Here is an 18,717-nt window from a genome sequence, read left to right on the forward strand (position 1 = left end):
CCCTAATTTGTTCTCACACAATCGTAATCATTTGCAAGCACGACCGATGTCCGAATCCAACCGATCATACTATTGTGTCGACTTATTCACTGTCGCTTCGTCTCTTTCAGTATGTGTATCTTGTGCTGTCGACATCAAACAGGCAGTAACACGTTTTTGCAACTAAATCACAGCCATTGACATAACATACTATCTAATTCGATGCAATTTGAGTTCAAAGCGATTTTATAAGAAAATCTGCTATATTTCCAACAGTTTTTCCCTAAAAAAGAATATTAGGCGTGCGGAACCATTGAAAATCGATTAAAAAAATTTACAAATGGAAAATAACAGGAGGTGAGTAATATTTGGTGACTTTACATTTTGTAGTGAACAAAAAAACGAGATATGGACAATCAAAATTATTTCATGCTCATTATTTTCTTGACAAAACAGTCACAATATCCCGTCGAAGACCGTGTCAATGACAATGGGCGAAAGCAGCACTCAGTGTATCATTGATCCATCCGAAATCAAACAAGAGACGGACATCAAAGAAGAACCACAGTCTGTTGGCGTATTGATTGACGTTCCTGCAATGGATAAGCGCGATGTTGGAGGTGTGTTTGATTCCAACGAATATCCCGTCGAATATGATTTTGAACAGTTGAATTATGACGAAGTTAAGACCGAAGTGAAAACAGAGACCGATGAAAAGAAAGAAGAAAATTCGAAGAAGAGCGGCGATTCGGCAGACGATCGAGGTGATGGTCATCAAAATCTGATACAACAACCACAAGCTGAAGACAATCCAATGTCGATGGATATTGGCAATGAAGGGAACAACGTAAAGAATCGAGGTGGTAAAGGTGGCGATCAAAAAAAGACAGCATCAAAGAAACATAAATGTGACGTCTGCGAATATAGCGCCGAATTCAAGTCGAAGTTAGACAGGCATTTGCTTAAACATAGTGACAAAAAGCCATTCGGATGCGATTACTGCGCAAAACGTTTCACAACCAAGCGAGCTCTCCAATGGCACAAGAAAGCTCATGTTAAAAAGTTGTTGTTCCGTTGCGATGGATGTTTGGAAGGATTCGATGACAAAGATGATAAGAATGAGCATCAGACGAATTGCAAGACACTCCGTTATGAATGCCATATTTGCAAGCAATCTTATGGATCGCTGAAAACAAATTTTATTGCTCATATGCGTGTTCACAGTGGAAATAAACCATTTGAATGCAAAGAATGTTTGAAGCAATTTACATCAAAGCAAAATTTAAATGAGCATATGAAATTGCACGCTGTTTCACCATTGTTCCGCTGTTCAAAGTGTCGCCGAGGATTCTTACAACAGGATGAACGGAAATTGCATGAAGAAAAATGCAATCGAAATGTCTATGAATGTTACATTTGTGGTAAATTAATTGGACCGAAGAAGACGAATTTGGAACAACATATGCGCGTACATACTGGTAACAGACCATTCAAATGCCAACATTGTTTGAAGCAATTCAAACAGAAAATCAATCTTGATGTCCACATGAAATTGCATACCAAGAAGCAACCATTCAAATGTTCGATTTGTCATGAAGGTTTTACGAAGCAAACAAAATGCAAAGCACACGAGCGAAGCTGTCGTCGGCGGTGTTATCATTGTCATTTATGTGAGAAATTTTTTGGTGCAAAAAGAATGTATTTGGAAGGGCATATGGCGAAGCATTCTGGTGAAAAACGCTTTCGTTGTGAGCTGTGCCGTCGTGCTTTTACTCAAAAGACCAGTCTCAATAGACACATGAAAAGTATTCATAAAATGAAACTGTAATACTAGCTGACGAAGCCGTGGAGATAAATTCCAATTGAAATCCAGCAAACTCACACAAACAATTTCATTCGCAAAATTTTCGATCTTTTTTTTTTTCATTACAATACATTTATTGAATTTTTCCAAATATTTTTTCATATTTTCTACACTATTAATGAAAATGTAAAAATGAATCAATTAATAATAAAATAAACTTTTCTTATATCATATAAATGATGTAAATCATTCATCTACTTCGATGTAGGTCATGGTATCATCGTTGCTTTCTTTGTTGTCATCAAACATCACTTGAACGTTAAATTCCGAATCAAAAAAATCTTCCGGTTTCATCGATGCGAATCGAATCAAGTTGAATGCATTGCCCAATACCATCTTCAAATTGTCAACAGTTGCTTCAATTTCATTTCGTTCGCATGATTTCCTGGCCCATTCGATGGTTGCTTTGAATATTTGTCCCTCCTGTCGATTCGGAATATTCAAGCCGAGTGCAAATTCGACGGTTCCATGATTGCAACCGATCAGCGAATGTCGATGAAATGCTTGATTCATGCCACATTCATTGGTGATGATCCAGTTGAGACATGCACTCACCGAATCGGCATTCGAATACACAAAACATGCGTCCAAAATGCGAAAAACATTTTCAAAACACAATGATTTGATGGCAAACTCAATGCAATCATCAAGTAATCCATTGACTTCATACAAACTGGCCAGTATAATCATTTTGTACATATTTTCAGTATTTATAATGCCATCACTGAATTGGCAATAAAAAGTTTGAATGAATGCATTGAATTCGTGATGTGTTGCGTCCGAAACGGGATAATTGTTGTTATTGGATTGTTGCGGTTCACCGGTAAACAATTTCTTGAACACGTCACTTTTGGCCGCTAAAATGCATTTGTGTGCAAAAACGCATTTCAATTGATTTTCATTGGAATCAAAGACAAAGAAAACGTTGGCCGTTTGTGAGTCGCCAAACATCGATTCAATGGATTTGTATGCCATTTTATTCGTGTTGATCGATGTTTTAATGAAGCGTCGCTTTAAAGTCATCTTTACATCCATTTCATTTTCAGGCTGTGCATGAGCTGCCATTATACTTGTAGAAATACGCTTTAAATCCTCGGCAGCAAAGACATTGGCATGCAAGCTTTGGCATTGAATGAATTGCATCGGGGTCATTTGATCGAAATGAATCAAGTAAAAACTATCACCGAGAATGAAACGAATATTTTCCGCATGTGTTGCGTCCAATTTTTCCCGTTCACAGTGATATTTCGCCCATTTAATGCAAGCAAAAAACATTTTAACTTCGTCACGTTTGAAAAAGGCCAAACCAAGTATGAGGTCCAACACTTGTTGGGTGCATGAAACAAACGCTTCAGTTTCGATCAACAAACAACCATTCAAATTCAACTTTTCTACACAGCAATCGTGTACGGCCTTATTGTTGTATGTGATCGCCAAATCCAGAACCACGAAGGTATCTTCGTCTGCTGTCTGAGTCATTTGATCGAGAAATCGCCAGCATGCAAGCTTACATTTGGTGGCCGCATATTTCTCCGCCAATTGTGTCAAGTCGACGATGATGTCACGACTTATCTTGTAAGTATTACAATAGAATGACCGGAGAAATGTAGACAATGTTTCGATTCGACAATCATCCGGCAATACTTGTTCGGAACCGCCTTCGTAAAATATTTCACGAAATACTTGACTGTCCGATGCTAAAATGCACTTGTGTGCCGGCACCAACTTTGTTTCATCATCGATACACATAAAATAAATGTCCGCCGTACTAACATCGTATAGATCACCGATTGATTCGCTCTGGAGCATGATGGCATGCACGGTCTTTGAGTGAAATGACAAAACTGGATCCATTTTGTTTCAACCGATTTTTCTAGAAAAAAAAGGAAGACAATATTTTTCTTCACCGAAATGAACTCTATTTTAAAATTCAATTTGTGATTTCAAGTATTTTACATTTAATCAATATGGCATGAAATACTAATCACCTTTTGCCAACTTTGTTGATATATCTGTTCTGTTGTTTTTTTGCGAAACTTGTTTACTTGTTGCGTCGTCGGGCAAAACTGTCGAAATGATTAACTCAGCATTTTTGTTTGACATGTTGTCACGTTTGGTGATCGTGACAGTTGTACACTCACGACATTCACTGGTTGATATGACTCATTTTTACTGTTTTGGATGCTTTACTGTGTTTGCACAGAAATACGCTCTATCGATTATTCATGGCGTCAATACAATTCAAGACACAGTAGTCTAAGTTATATGAGGACTTCTTAAAAATATCAAAGGATCCAAGTGACTTTGTTGGTATTGGTGCTACTTTCAGTCTTACAACCACTATGATTAGGTTATTGAGCGTGATTTTGTGGATCTCTCTAATAAATGCAGTCAAGCGTATTCGTTCGTCCTTAAAACCACCGAGTCCACATTCAAAAATTGCGTGCGCTAGATTCATGCAAAATACCAATGTGACTGTGTCATAGTTAGTCTTTTGATATTTTCAAAGCAAATAATGTCCAAAAATGAATAATAAAATGCTAGATAAAATGATGAAAAACGTTTAAAAATCTTAATTGGATTTTATTTTAAAATTAATAATGAATATTTTGAATATAGTTTATATCGCACTGCAATTATGTTCCATAAGAGACTGTATAAAATCCAAAAATGTAGCACAGCTAGCGCCACTACGGACAACTGTGGAGTTCTAGTTAGTTGTTTTTAACTGAACAAAAGTCTTAAGAGAAAATTTTTACTAGTTGGCGGCAACTTAGTATAGATTACATTGAATTCCGTCGTGGCGCTAGCTGTGTGACACTTTGAGCATAATTTCGGTACGGTTTATATGAAGTAATTTAACCAATTAAGCTCTTAAGAAGTATTGGATTGATTTCGTACGTGAATCGATCGCATAATGGGCCAGTGCAAATCTGTGTAAGCATACCACCGTGATAAATATACACATTTTTGTCGTTAAAACAGCCCCATCCGTATGGAATGAAGAAATGACCATATTGAACACAATGGCAATTGGGGCTACTTCCAATCGCAGTCGGTGGACACGGTCGATCCGGTGTGGCATACGGTTGACATTTTCGACTTTTTACATCAAAATAATATTTCAACATATTGCCACAATCACAATTTGGATAGATATCATGACCATTTTCACATGGCACCTCACACTGATTTGAGATTCGCATATAAACATGATCACTCGAATGACATTCACAGTTTGGATATGGTCCTGGAAAGAGAAAGTCAATTTCGTCACTTAGAAAAATGCTTTTAAATCACGTTTTATAAAGTAAAACGTAAAAAAAGTAAGTCGAACCTCTTGAATCGGATGGACATTTGATGCATTTGATTTGATCACGGTCGAAGCCAAAATCTCGATAGACACACATGCAATTCGGGTATATTCCGAAGGCATCTTTTGGACAGCTTACACATTTATTCGAATTTTTCTTATAGTAAAATGGATAATCACATCTGCACCGAGGATAGAGTCCGTGGCTGGGAAAGAACAACATCATTTTATATTAAAACATGGACATTTTCTTTTTTATTGGAAATGGGAAATATGACCTTGTTTATTGTTACGCTTTGAAGAGAGATATTAGGATTAAGAATTTATAGACAAAAAAAAATGACGAACTTTTTCCGTCATCCAATTTTATCAAAAGCTCCGATTAGGTAAAAATATTTACCTGTTAACGGGACACTTCAAACAAAGACCCCTTTCAATGTCGTATATTTCGCTTCCAGTACATGTACAGTTCGGATAGACTCCGAACTCTGGACACGATTGACAATTTCTGCCATCAAACACCATACCAGTTGGACATACGCAATTCGGATAGGTTCCATTAAACGGACAATTGGAGCATCCGGCCTTTAATTGTAGAGTATCTTCGGCGATGTACACTAAAATGAAGAAAACCAAATGAATTCCAATGCAATTGGAAATTTTAATGGATTTTCGTCGAACCATTTCCATTTTCACAAATGCAGTCAGGATATTTTCCATACGATCCAGGATGGCATGTTCGATATTCGTTGTAGAATTCATTGTATGTTGAATTTACGATTGTCTCCGTTTTACAATTTGGATAAATGCTGTCTACCGTGCTTTCTTTGGGACATTTGAAACATTTGAATAAATCTGAAATTGATAGATTTAAATTTTAAACCATGACGACTTCTAAACAACCATCAATCACTTTCAAAAAAGAAAAGACTCAACCAATGTCATTTTTTTTCTTCGGAAAAAAAAAATGAAAAAAAAAAAACCAGGCGTACCTTTATTAAAACCCTTCATCTTGTCGTCACAGTTGCAATCGGGAAAATATCCCGAAGAATCTTCGGGGCAGGAGAGAAAGCAGTCATTCAAATGTTCATTGTATACATAGTTCTTTTCGGTGCATGTGCAATTGGGATAAACGGAATCATACGTGCTATTTGGTGGACATTTTGGACTTGAACATGTATTTGTAAAAAAGTTATACTCCGTTTCGTGTCTACATGAGCACAATGGAAATTCACCCGAGCTCATCGTCGGACACTTTAATTCACACGTTTGTTGAAATTCTTTGTATCCATACATATCGTCGCATTCACACTTTGGATAATATCCAGTGGTGCCATTTAAACAACGAGGCACTATGTAACTGTATGAATTTGTCTCCACACAAGCAACATATCCAATTAAAACACAGACACACAAAATGACTTTCTGAAACGAGTATTTTAAAAAAAAATATCAGTAGAAAAAATGGGTGTTTTTGAAGATTTCAAAATGTATTGAGAAACAATTTATTAAATTAAAACGATCCACTTAATCGTATCAAATGAACTCTTCTTCAATGGGCAACAAAAATTTACCATTTTTCCAGTCAAAAGCCAACCAAACTCAAATTGAATGCGATGAAGAACCGTGTAGTATAGAAAAGTTCACAATAAACACTGGCGCTTTTAAGTGCACTGAGATCAATGCAATGTGAACATTCGATCTGTTTGTCTAAAATAAAGAGGTAAACAAACAAACGTTGATAAGAGAAGGAAAACCAGTTTGTCGTGTTATTTGCAACAGGACCTGATTTTTTAATTAAGAATTACTATCAATATATTTAGCACATAAAAACATGAATATAGATGACCTTTGTGTGTTCTTTTGCGTGAGATTTTTAAAACCGGTCTCAATTTTTTTTTGCTTCCATTGATCAAAGAGAAGTTTAAAGTGCTTTAATGGCGCCAGCATGTCTATGTTATGGCACTATTTTAATGTATTTTTTTGCAGATTTGATCTTAATTTAAGAAAAATCCAGTTTCGATATATCGTTACGATATATATATTCAAACGTATGAAGAATCACATTTCATGTATGCCATAAAGTCTCGAAAATACACACAGAGAAATTTTACAAAGAAAACTAGATGGCATGTCGTATAAAATTTGGAACTAGATGACAATACATATAAAATTGTATTTGTCCATATAATCTTCAGGTAAAATATCGTTTTGTGTATTCTCTGTACAGTATGTTTCATTATAGAGAGAGGTTGATTTAACTACCACAAATTTCAAATATCCTAAAAATGTTTTTGGTGTTGCCATATGAGACTCTAAGCTACTACGCCAATTAACAATGACAGCTCTCAAATCAGTACAGTGTTTGTTGTGCAACGAAAACATTATTTCCGAACATTTTCATTCACGGTTTGAAGCCGTTTTTCTGCATTTGCATCCAAAAGGACAAAGAATGTCGATCACATCGACTGCTAAATACATTAAAAAGTCAAAAGGGTTCGTAATAAAGTGAATCCAGCAGTATAAGCATGAAAAAAAAGTGAACGACCAGCCCAATCTGAAGCCAAACTGAGCCTCCTCGCAACAGGAAGATAAACGGAGAGTCAAGTTGTTCGATAAAAATTTAGGTATGTTGTTGAGCCAAGGTGTTGAACGGCTACGCCGTCTTAAAATAGAGGTCTCGCGCTCTACTATCAGGAGAAGATTAGATGTTGCCGGTGTTCGTTATCGCAGTAAATTGAAGAAACCGCTTTTGACAGAAAACCAGAAGAAAAAGGCACTGACGGGGCAAAGCAAAATTCAACAAGAGATTGGAGCGAAGTTATATACACTGACGAGTCATTCTTTTGGCTGGTGAATAGCACTACCCATGCCTAGTCTAGAGCCCAAAAGAGAATGGTCGTTCGCACGGTAAAGTATCCGAAAAAGGTGCATGCTTATGGTTGCTTTTGTGAAGCTGGTTTTGGAAAGTTGACCATATTCACGGGCATTCCAAGCGCCGTGAGGATGAACCAACATTATTCATCGACACTGTTAACCATCGCTAAGAAGTTCTATGGCAACCACAATTCGAATTGGCTTCTATTAGAAGACAACGATCCAAAACACAAAAGTCGTCTATGCAATGCTTGGAAAGAGGAAAATGACATTAAACAAATGGACTGGCCGCCACAGTCACCCGATTGCAATCCGAACGAAAATTTTTGGGCTATTATTAAGGCATGGCTTCGTGGTAAAACATACCGCAATTTGAAGCAGCTCAGTTCATTCATTCAGCGCCAGTGGAAAGGTTTTCAAAGCGAATATGCTGAAAATTTGAGCAAAAGTATGCCGAATAGATGTGCCTGTGTGATCGAGAAGGCAGGAGAATGGATTAAATATTAATTTGTGGCGCCGTAGCTTAGATACTAAATAGAATGTATATAAAATAATTTTGTAAAACTCTTGAGTTTTATTATAAAAAATCAACCTCTCTCTATAATGAAACATACTGTATATCGTTTTGTGTCGAAAGACAAACGAAGAAGAACCGCACAAAGGAGAATACATAAAAACGATATTTTGTATGAAATTATATGAACAAACGCTAGCGCTATGAACTGCTAGCGCTATGACGGAATTCAATGTAATCTACACTAAGTTGCCGCCAAATAGTGAAAAAACTTTTGCAATCAACGGACTTTCAGTTGCAATCAACGGACTCGAACTCCATAGTTGTCCGTAGTGGCGCTAGCAGTGCTACAGTTTTGTATTTTTTACAATTCTATACGGAGTGTCAACTAGTTCCGAATTTTATACGACAAGCCATCTAGTTTTCATTGCAATATTTCTCTGTGTGTATGTGAATTAGTAGTTACATCTATTTATATTGTTGATTGTTGAATGTAAACTTAGTTGAGAATCAAATTTCCTTTTTTGAAGTTTGACATCGGTCGGAAATTGAATAGCCATCTAGAACGTTTTCTCTACACCCTAGCAAAAATGGGGTTCATTCCACTCGGATCACAATTGGTTCCGAAAGGGGGGGAACCCCAGCATATCAATAGAATTTTTCTCATTCAAAAATGTTGATATTATTATTATCGTGTATGAAATGTTGTATTAAAAACAAACAACAGCGAAAGAGTCCCTAGATCGTACCGAAATTATGCCCAAACTGTCACACTGCTAGCGCCATGACGGAATTCAATGTAATCTACACTAGGTTGCCGCCAAATAGTGAAAAGACTTTTGCTCAGTTGCAACCAACGGACTGGAACTCCATAGTTGTCCGTAGTGGCGCTAGCAGTGCTACAGTTTTGCATTTTATAAAGTCTCTTATGAGGCATAATTTCGGTGCGCCCTAAATTGATATTCCATGGAATGCCAAAATAGCTCGAGTATATTTATTTGTGATATTTCACTTGATATCTTTGTGTATTGCAATGAGTGATTATTGATACGAAAACGGAAGCCAACACTATTTCATTTTTTACTTATATTACCAGTAATGTGATTCATAGTCATAAGTCTGATTATCTCTGATTATCAAACTCTGATAATAGCGCTTACAGATAAGACACATTGCTTCCTTATCTTTATTTCAACACCAAAACATGAACGATAATAATATGGAATTATCAAAAAAATGCTAAAATGAGCAGAAACTGTGCTAAAACGGTGAACACGCATTTCAGTCGAATTTCATTTATCTATCAAGAAACAGTCTTTTCAAGGTTTTTCAGTACTTTTAGCTTACGAAATTGAAAATAAAAATTCTATAAAAATAGTCAAAAACTCCAAACTACTACTGATTCGATTAGGCGGAGGTTCCAAAAACAATAATCGGTTATAAGTAACTTTTAATAAGCTTTAACAACTAAATTAACTTTCTTCTTTCTTGTCAAGATTATCCGACATTAAAATGGATGAAAAATTGTTTATGTGTAATAATGGTGTAGCTGGTCGTAGTAGTGCAAAATTGTACTTGGATACAAAAACCGCTGACGTTACATTTATATTTGGCATCGACACCGATCACCCTGAATATGTGCCAGCCCATAAAATTCTCCTATCGGCAGGAAGTCCCGTATTCGACGCAATGTTTTACGGATCATTAATTGAAGTGGGAGATATTCCAATTGTCGACTCATCAGTCGCAGCTTTTGAAGAATTTTTACAATTTTTCTATAAAAGCGAAGTGCAGCTTACATCCCAACACATTGGCGAAGTGATTAATTTGTGTAAAAAATATGAATTGAACGAAGCAGTCGAGGCGTGTGAAATTCCATTCCAAAAATCATTAACCAATAAAGAAATGTGTTGGGGCTACGAGGTGGCTGTTCTCCTTGAACTTGAGAATTTACAACAATTTTGTGAGCAAAAAATTCGTGAAAATGCCCAAGAGGTCTTGACATCCGACACGTTCTTGGAGTGTAATCGAGTTTCAGTGGACAATATTCTGCAGTTAGTAGAATCGAAGTGTAACCCATTGACAATCGTCGAAGCATGTATGGAATGGGCAAAGGCAGAAAATGTGCGCAAAAATTTGGATTTAAATCCATTGACACTGAGAGGTCAACTGGGCAATTTATTCGATAGAATTCCATTCACAGAAATTGAAATGGACGAGATGTTTGACTTTGCTTCGAAATATCGTCGGATTTTTTCAGACGATGAGATCGAGGTGTTCACACATACGATAGTGAGAAAAAACTTTGAATCAAGTATATGTGCATCGTTGCCCTTGTCAGTTTTACCAAAATTAAATTGTGATCGACGAACAGGAGATTTTGATTTAATCGAAGCTCAAACATCCAAATGCTGTTTTGAATCGAATAAAAATATTTTATTGACCGAATTCTACTTACCTCAATTGATTTCAAATTCAAATGATAACGACCGAAGGAGGGTTGAATTTATTTACACTTTGAATGGACCATATACTATTTACAGGGGCAAGATGCTAATGTTTGAAAAAGTTACACTCACTTCGAGAGGGGATACGCATATCGTTTTGCCGGAACCGATATTTTTGGAAGCAAATAAAACCTACAGCCTTGGTTTGATTGGGCAAAATTATGAGTTTTTGAAAGATTTTACGTTTCTGCAAAGGCGCCAGCTTCATAGATCAGTTGAATTGGAAAATGATATTGAAATCTATTTTCATCCCGGGGCTGAACTTATATCGAGAATGTATTTTCAAAGCACCGCAGCTTGATTGATTTTATTTTATTTTTTGTTCCTATTTCAACTTGGAATCTTGGAATAAAATCATTTTAAAATTGAAGTTGTGAACTTTGTCTTTATTTCACTAATATTCGGCCAATGTCTTATTTTTACACTATCAATTGTCCAATATGTTATTGAAATCAATCGTAATTCAATCCGTAGAGCGTATATACCTGCTGTTTATCAATACCTACTCTTGATATGATAGAATGTGTGAAAAATTTCTTCAATTCGAGAGTGATTTATTGCTATTGAAGTGTCGTACGCACTGAGATAATAGAAACGAGGGCTTCAATCATAAATCATATACGTTTTTGCATCGTTCACAAGTAATCACGAAGACAATGATATAAGATATTAGCTTCTCTTTTTACTTTTCCGCACACCTAGTGTAGGAAAGGTATTGTATTAGGCCAAAAAATTAAAGTCACCCCAAAACATGTTTCATATGGGGCATATTAATGTGCGTCGCTGTGTGTGATGTGCCCTGTGTCCTGTGACTCCTTTTTTTGTTACCGCGATAAATCTTCTTCCAAAAACTCTATTCAAATTCTGACTTTGCAGGATGATTTGGGACTACAAGGAGACGTGCTGATTAGTTTTTGAGCAATATCTGTTGACCGGTGTAATTTTTTTTTGGTCCGAATGGGGTACCCACATCCATACATTTTTTGATCATTTTTCAACCATTTTGGTGACACGATGGTTTTGTGCTCAGACATGAAATTTAAAATCTGACTTCACGGGATGATTGGGCACTACGAGGAATAGATCTGGTCAAATTTTCAACGACATTGATTGATCGGTGTAAAACTTAGATTCTGAAGAGGCACTTATGAGAAAAATGCCTTAAAATGATATTCTTTCAATTTGAAAGTTGAAAGAATGTGTAGTGGGGGGTTTTTTGGCACGAGAAACCCGAATCTGATGTTAGTTTTAAGATGCAATCAATTTCTCACAGACTTTTCATACAAAAATCCACCAAAAATTTCATTTAGTGGCAAATGATCAGTGACGAAGACAAGAACACTATGGAAAAGTCAAAAACCGAGTTTTGTGCACGACGATTGTATTCTACAAATACTTGATTGGTTGTCGATTGCAGATGACATCCGACACTTTCTTGGAGTGTAATCGAGTTTCGGTCGACAATATCCTACAGTTAGTGAATTCAAAGTGTAATGCACGAACGATTGTCGAAACGTGTATGGAATGGGCAAAAGCAGAAAATGTGCGCAAAAATTTGGAATTGAGTCCATCATCGTTAAGAAATCAACTTGGCAATTCATTCGATCGAATTCCTTTTGATGACATTAGCATGGAGGAATTTTTCAACTACAATTCAACATAATGTGGTGCCACTTTGCGCTTATCAATTCTACCGAAATTAAACTGGCGACGTAGAACTACATGAAAGTCATCCGCATTATGCTTTATTTGAGACTAGCAAAAATGTGTTGCTGAGAGAATGTTACCTACCACAACTTAAATCGAATGGTGGCGTTCTATCTATGGAAGCGATCTATATAATAAATGGACCACATAATTTTTAAAAGGCTGAATAGAGTAACACTTACCACCGAAGCAGAAACGCGTGTCGTTCTGCCGCATCCAATTTCAATGGAAGCCAATAGTAGCTATAATTTTAGTTTAATTCAATAGGCAATAGAAATAACAATTTTGTTCGTTCGTTCTTTCGTAGAAATATTCTTTTTGTTCGTACGATATTTCTATTGCCTACTCGTTCATGTGTTCGTAGATGTTCGCAGCCAACACTAACTGTAGTTCAAGTCGATAAAATAGAAAATAAGTAAAATCAAAAAATGATAAGAAAAATGTGTACCATTGCATCAATTGTATTTCGTAAATTCATTAAAGTTTGATTTCTTATCAATGTTTTCCAAGTTTTTTATGGTGACCTATATATTTTTAAATAGAGTATGAAAGAATAACTCAACGCTTTATACCATTTCTCCACTCGTATCTAATTAACATTCAAAGCTGCAGCCCAATAAAAGCTGTTCACAAATTTAGAATAAATGCGAGTGGAATAAAAATGGTACAAAAAACTGTTATAATTTCACAGTCATTCTTTCACTTGAAAAGCAAAAGAGAACACTGCTTAGCGATGTCATTACCCCATGTCGCTTGACATGGCAACGCTTCTGTATTTTCAATCGAAGAGGTCGTCTTGAGATGCAGAATTGAACAAACTCATGAATAAAATCAATAAGCACCGAATGCCATTGGATACCATTCATTGGGTCGATAGAAGGGCTTTGAACATCAAATAGTAAGTAGAGACTGTCTTCAAAATCTGAAATACAAGAAAAAAATTGATTTTACAGCAAACTACCGCCCACCAATCAATGAGGCAATGTGTGAAGGAACCATAACGTCTTGTTAAGTTTATGTTTAACAAAGACGTCTTGCTGTGGCTCCCAAGCATAGGTGCGGAGAGTGAGGGTTTCCATGGTACCTCACGTAAAACACGTATTTTCGGGCTTTCTCCCGTCTGAACTATTCAAATCTCCCTAGTTTGACGAGAAAGTGACCTTTCCACTTTTTTCGGTTTTTCGAGACGAAAACTCTTTTAATTTACAAAGTTGAAAGTTCTTTCAACCCATCTACCTTTAATACATTCTTTTCCCCCTCCTGCGACAGAAGTCTCCGCACCTCTGCTAAATCAACAAAGAGCTTAAATTATTAATTATATAACTGTTAATTAAAGCTGAAATTGAGCTTCGAAGGACAAAACAGTATGATTTTTTTTATGAAAAATAAAATCCACCATTAGAATCAATCTTGTTACCTTTTGAAATGTTCCCAAATTTATCGAAAACAATTTATGTCCATAAAATTGTAACGGCTTTGAATTACAAATCATAAAAAGTGTGTATATCTTCAATTCTTTGGGCAAATCATTCCACGGTGCTTTGTAAACACAATCGGAGACGCTTGCAAAGCTTTCAGTGACCATTGAACCGAAAGCCGTGTACAAAAACACTGTGAAGAGACTATTTAAAACATAGAAGAAAATCATTATGACATTGGCATCCAAGTGGCTCAGCGCCTGTATGCGAATTGAAAGAATGAATATTAGTGTTGAATAAGAAGAGAAATGGCGTTAATTCACTCACAAGTTCCATTTGAACAATACTTATTGCAATATAAAAAACGCCACCAATCGACTGAATGAATAAGACGCCGCTGTACAACGTGGCAGCATCGGCAAATATGCTAAAATTTCAAATTTGAATTTAAAAACTTTCATTGGCAGCTCGTAAAAGAGTAATATGGACACAGAGCTCGATATAAATCGAGTTCAAAAAACGAACCTTTTGTAATGAACATGAAAAGCGATTGCATTTTTGAACTGCTGTTTTGCTTCTTCGGTTTTAATCTTCAAAGGCTTACTGTCATCGTTGAAAAAGTTACCGTGTAACTGTTCAATTTTATCTTGAAATTGATACATAAACGCCCGAAAATATAGGCAAATGTAGCAGAAAAACGAAAGGACCATGGAATTGCAAAACGTATATGCGGTTGCCATCAAAGTAGAAACGATCATTGTCAACGCATATCCATTGGCATCATTTTGGTTCCATGGAACTCTGGAATGAACAAATTTCTACCATAAAAATTGACCTTTCCGATAAGATCCGTATCGTTTGACTTACACAAAAGTATATGGACGATAAGTGCGAGCAAAATCAATAAAACCATTTTTGTAATGAAGATAAAGTCCCGAACAAACCGCCATAATCCAAATTGTGCAAAATGCCGCTACTAATCCAAGCATTAAGAATACCGTTAGTTTATCGCCAATTCGTTGAGCATGAACTACGTGATGTGATAATATTCCTTGTACTTTGTCGATGTGGTGTACAATTCTCGGTATTCGTTCACGATTCAACCAAAACATAACCAGCGAATAAAGTGCACTTATTCCGCCAGCGAATTGAAGAATGGCAAACAATGAACTCTTCAAGTTTGTTGAAAAGTAAATCAAAACGAATGACAAGCTGAAAATATTTGCCATAAATAGAAGTAACCCAATAAAAATGCCGACGATAAAGATTCGCTTTTCCAAAATTATCATATTTTTCAAAATATTCGTGGATAAACCAACTTTCATTATAATTTCTTTGTGAATTTTAAACGCCATTTCACTTTTCGATGAACACAGTTAACTTTTGAAGCTTCTGGTATTTACTGAAATTCAAACAAATAACTGTGTTGCTGTGTAGTCTCTGTTTATATGAAAATACCCAAGGACAGACAACAGACAATAAAAATGTTCACACCATCGGTAAGCGGACCCAATAATTAACCAAATTAAGTTATTAAAAACACGAAATAAAGTTACGCCCAATTCAAATAAACCTTACTCCATGTGTGATAGTTGTAATTACTGGTTTTGACAAAAGCACACCTGACAATCGAACGGTATAAGCTTTTCCAGTAGTTTTGTTTTGTTTCACCTTTGAAAATTAATTACTAATTTTCATTTAAAAAAATTAAAATTTCAACTTTCAACAAATAAAACACATTTTGTTACATTTCATGACATGAAGATGAACATATTTGAAACATCTGTTTGAAAAGAATATATAATCGTGAGGTATTTTCAAAGCGTTCACAATCGACTGAAGGGTAACTTATATAAAATGATGAGCAATCGGTTAACCGTCATTGTGTTTCGAGTGATTCAACAAAGAAGCAAACGATTTTATCCTGTAGAATGACCTATTTCAATTATTGTCTGTTGTTTAGCGGTCTTTTAGTTGTTGTGGTAAGTCAACTTTAATAGGACTACTTAAATTTTTTATTTTACAACCACAATGATATTGAAACGAATTTCAGACCGGAGGAATTATACAATCACTGATTGAGGGTTTTGTGGAAAAATATTTTAATAGCAAAAATTATAATCTGACTGGATTAAGTGAGCACAAATTGGAATTTGTTGATGGTGCCGAAATTGGACGATCTGACACCTCGATCGTATGGCTAGGTATAATAACAGAGCTGTTATTGGCACCGGGTAACCGAACTTATTTTCATATAATTTTTAAATTGCCACTTACAAGGAAAATGTCCGCACCTCCGCGATGCCTATAACAGCTATAACAAATACTTGAAAATTACCTCTTTTACAATGATTTTTTAAAAATTAATTCAGGTATTTATAACGATAAAACGGATGTTGCTGTTAAAATGTTTTGGAATAATTATTCCATTGACAAGGAAATGGTTGTGTATGCGGCTTTAAATGCAGTAGACGATCACGAAATTGAAGACCATAAGATACCCAGGATTTATTATCATGGAAAATTAAATGGAGGATGTTATGCTATTGCAATGTCTTTATTCGACGGAACTCTCTTCGATTATTATAATGACACTCCGAATGGAGATTTATTGAACGTTGATATATTATACGTGCTTATGCAATTGGTATGATTTTATTACGAATCCTTTCAAAAATGAAAACCGAGAAAAAACCTTGTCCGACATAATTCAAAATTTATCTGTTGCCACAAATGTTATTGAAAAATTTTACTGTTTTAATTAAATAATAAAAAATTCTTCTTGGAACTTAGGTCAAAGGATTGCAATACCTTAGCACCAAGAATGTTGTGCACAATGATATTAAACCGCAAAATTTGTTCTATCGTGGGCGTGATGCATTTATAAGTGGTAAATACATAATTTAAAATACAGAAAAGCTCTCTATAATTCACAAACGAAACAGTGAAAAATCTCCGATTATTATGGAGCTTGCGATGTTATAGCGAGCTGTCGCTGTTCGACTCAATCCCATAAACTAACGTTCGATTCTTTTTCCATCCAGATTTCAATTTAGCTACAATAAATGGTGCACAAAATAAAGGCAAAACGTTACTATTTGCTTCAGCAAATTTCTTTGCAGATAAAAGTCGTTTCGCGATGGACGATCTTGAGTCATTAATATATTCGCTGTGGTATCTTGCGGGCGTACCATTGGACCCCAACCATAACCATCAACTTCTCTTTGAATCCCTTCCAGAAGGTTATGCTTTATTCGAAAACCGCAAAAAGGGAAAAACATATGCCAAATCGAAATTGATGGTCGGTGAAAAAGCCCTTTTTTATCAATTTTGATTTCTAAACTATAAATACGTCTCATTTTTGCAGGAAAAATGCAAACATTTCAAGAATGACCATGTAAGAGGAGTATTCGAATATATTTGCGACAAAGAGTTGCTGTCCGATAAAACGGTTCCCAATTATGAAGCAATAAATCATGTATTGATCAATGCTATAAGAAAAATGGGAAACAAAGAAGGCGCCTGGTTCTCAGACGATATACGTTCAATTTTGTTAAAACTACAAAATAATAATATGGAATAAAAGTCATCCAATGAATATTCGTCGTTCAACAACATCATTTTCTTACATTTTTGGTCTGTGTATTGAATTTTTTTATCGAAATAAATTAAAATTCCAACTGTTGATGAATAATTGCAACGAATTTTGTTTTGTTACTTGAAGAAGAAAATATTTAAAAAAAAAATTCATGTGTTTTTACAATTAAAAATTATTTCCTTTAACTTCGTTTATCGTAATGTTTGAAGGTCGGAATCCGTAAGTCATCGTCATTCTGAGCTACCACGTTTATCAAATCATTTTTTGGAGCGGAATCGATGGTGTCAGAAGTCAATTCAAATCCAAATGCAAACACTTCGATTTTCTCTGTTTTAATTAAAATCTATTACATATTTGATTGCACAACATCAACCTTCGATACATGTATTACACAACGACATTCACCATGCGCAATGAAATGTTATTAAATTACTTATTTAGTAGATATATAGAAAAATAACAACGAATTAAACCCAATTAAGCAAGAGTCAAGCGCGATAAGGGCACACTATATAAACGCCATCTTTTAATAACCGGCTAACTACAATGTAAATCAAACGTATCTGTTTCCGCTTTTTATTCACTCCCTTCCCCTCTCGCTATACTTTTACATTGTAGTTAGCCTGTTTTACAAAGATGCCGTTTCTGTGTAAGATGTGTGACGTCACAATGTATTTGGATGGATAGCGCTCGACTCTCGCAATTAAGTGTTCCACTCGAAGAACCCAATTTTTTTTCTATCTTCTATTCTACCCACATATACATTCATACACACATTATACACGAATTGTGAAATCAGTCGTATGAAACTGCACGCAACGCTTCGTGTTCTTTCAAAACAATCCATTTATATATAGCTTTATTGAAGATTATTGATGAGACAATGTTCATTTTAGTACCACACTACTAAAGATAAACAACTCCGCACTGATTTGATAAC

At 35.5% G+C, this 18,717-nt stretch overlaps 5 protein-coding genes across 5 annotated transcripts; 3 read left to right on the forward strand and 2 right to left on the reverse strand.

The window, feature by feature from the left end:
- The first annotated feature begins 121 nt into the window (after positions 1-121).
- Positions 122-1,883, forward strand: LOC116349760 (zinc finger protein OZF-like). Its single transcript, XM_031781343.1, has 2 exons — positions 122-336; positions 436-1,883. The coding sequence occupies exons 1-2, from the start codon at positions 320-322 to the stop codon at positions 1,805-1,807; spliced, it is 1,389 nt and encodes a 462-aa protein (XP_031637203.1). The 5' UTR covers positions 122-319; the 3' UTR covers positions 1,808-1,883.
- A 146-nt stretch (positions 1,884-2,029) lies between these two features.
- Positions 2,030-3,896, reverse strand: LOC116349686. The gene is made up of 2 exons (XM_031781231.1): positions 3,832-3,896; positions 2,030-3,716 (listed from the first exon to the last, which is right to left on the reverse strand). Exon 2 carries the CDS (start codon positions 3,695-3,697, stop codon positions 2,030-2,032), a length of 1,668 nt encoding a protein of 555 aa, XP_031637091.1. The 5' UTR covers positions 3,698-3,716; positions 3,832-3,896.
- Positions 3,897-4,405: 509 nt separating this feature from the next.
- Positions 4,406-6,792, reverse strand: LOC116349768. The gene is made up of 6 exons (XM_031781353.1): positions 6,731-6,792; positions 6,149-6,581; positions 5,838-6,011; positions 5,557-5,773; positions 5,181-5,362; positions 4,406-5,093 (listed from the first exon to the last, which is right to left on the reverse strand). Exons 1-6 carry the CDS (start codon positions 6,731-6,733, stop codon positions 4,702-4,704), a joined length of 1,401 nt encoding a protein of 466 aa, XP_031637213.1. The 5' UTR covers positions 6,734-6,792; the 3' UTR covers positions 4,406-4,701.
- Positions 6,793-9,842: 3,050 nt separating this feature from the next.
- On the forward strand, positions 9,843-11,424 carry LOC116349735 (BTB/POZ domain-containing protein 6-like). The gene is made up of 2 exons (XM_031781307.1): positions 9,843-9,871; positions 10,044-11,424. Exon 2 carries the CDS (start codon positions 10,060-10,062, stop codon positions 11,353-11,355), a length of 1,296 nt encoding a protein of 431 aa, XP_031637167.1. The 5' UTR covers positions 9,843-9,871; positions 10,044-10,059; the 3' UTR covers positions 11,356-11,424.
- A 4,644-nt stretch (positions 11,425-16,068) lies between these two features.
- Positions 16,069-17,879, forward strand: LOC116349754 (tyrosine-protein kinase Lyn-like). Its single transcript, XM_031781336.1, has 6 exons — positions 16,069-16,161; positions 16,233-16,383; positions 16,552-16,826; positions 16,973-17,069; positions 17,224-17,480; positions 17,547-17,879. Exons 1-6 carry the CDS (start codon positions 16,111-16,113, stop codon positions 17,760-17,762), a joined length of 1,047 nt encoding a protein of 348 aa, XP_031637196.1. The 5' UTR covers positions 16,069-16,110; the 3' UTR covers positions 17,763-17,879.
- The last annotated feature ends 838 nt before the right edge of the window (positions 17,880-18,717 follow it).

This window comes from Contarinia nasturtii, unplaced genomic scaffold (assembly GCF_009176525.2).
Source record: "Contarinia nasturtii isolate CC-2019 unplaced genomic scaffold, AAFC_CNas_1.1 Cnas_scaffold_3116, whole genome shotgun sequence".
Classification (NCBI taxonomy): Eukaryota; Metazoa; Arthropoda; class Insecta; order Diptera; family Cecidomyiidae; genus Contarinia; species Contarinia nasturtii.

What these genes read in the sequence shown, in the direction of transcription:
- LOC116349768 (XM_031781353.1), bottom strand. An exon ending in GATGAAGGGTTTTAATAAAG is followed by an intron (nt 6,012 to 6,148) that starts GTACGCCTGGTT and finishes TATCAATTTCAG; the next exon opens with ATTTATTCAAATGTTTCAAA. An exon ending in ATGTCCATCCGATTCAAGAG is followed by an intron (nt 5,094 to 5,180) that starts GTTCGACTTACT and finishes TTCTCTTTCCAG; the next exon opens with GACCATATCCAAACTGTGAA.
- LOC116349754 (XM_031781336.1), top strand. Translation starts at nt 16,111, where the DNA reads ATGACCTATTTCAATTATTGTCTGTTGTTTAGCGGTCTTTTAGTTGTT. An exon ending in GCGGTCTTTTAGTTGTTGTG is followed by an intron (nt 16,162 to 16,232) that starts GTAAGTCAACTT and finishes AACGAATTTCAG; the next exon opens with ACCGGAGGAATTATACAATC. An exon ending in CACCTCGATCGTATGGCTAG is followed by an intron (nt 16,384 to 16,551) that starts GTATAATAACAG and finishes AAATTAATTCAG; the next exon opens with GTATTTATAACGATAAAACG.
- LOC116349686 (XM_031781231.1), bottom strand. Translation starts at nt 3,697, where the DNA reads ATGGATCCAGTTTTGTCATTTCACTCAAAGACCGTGCATGCCATCATG.
- LOC116349735 (XM_031781307.1), top strand. Translation starts at nt 10,060, where the DNA reads ATGGATGAAAAATTGTTTATGTGTAATAATGGTGTAGCTGGTCGTAGT.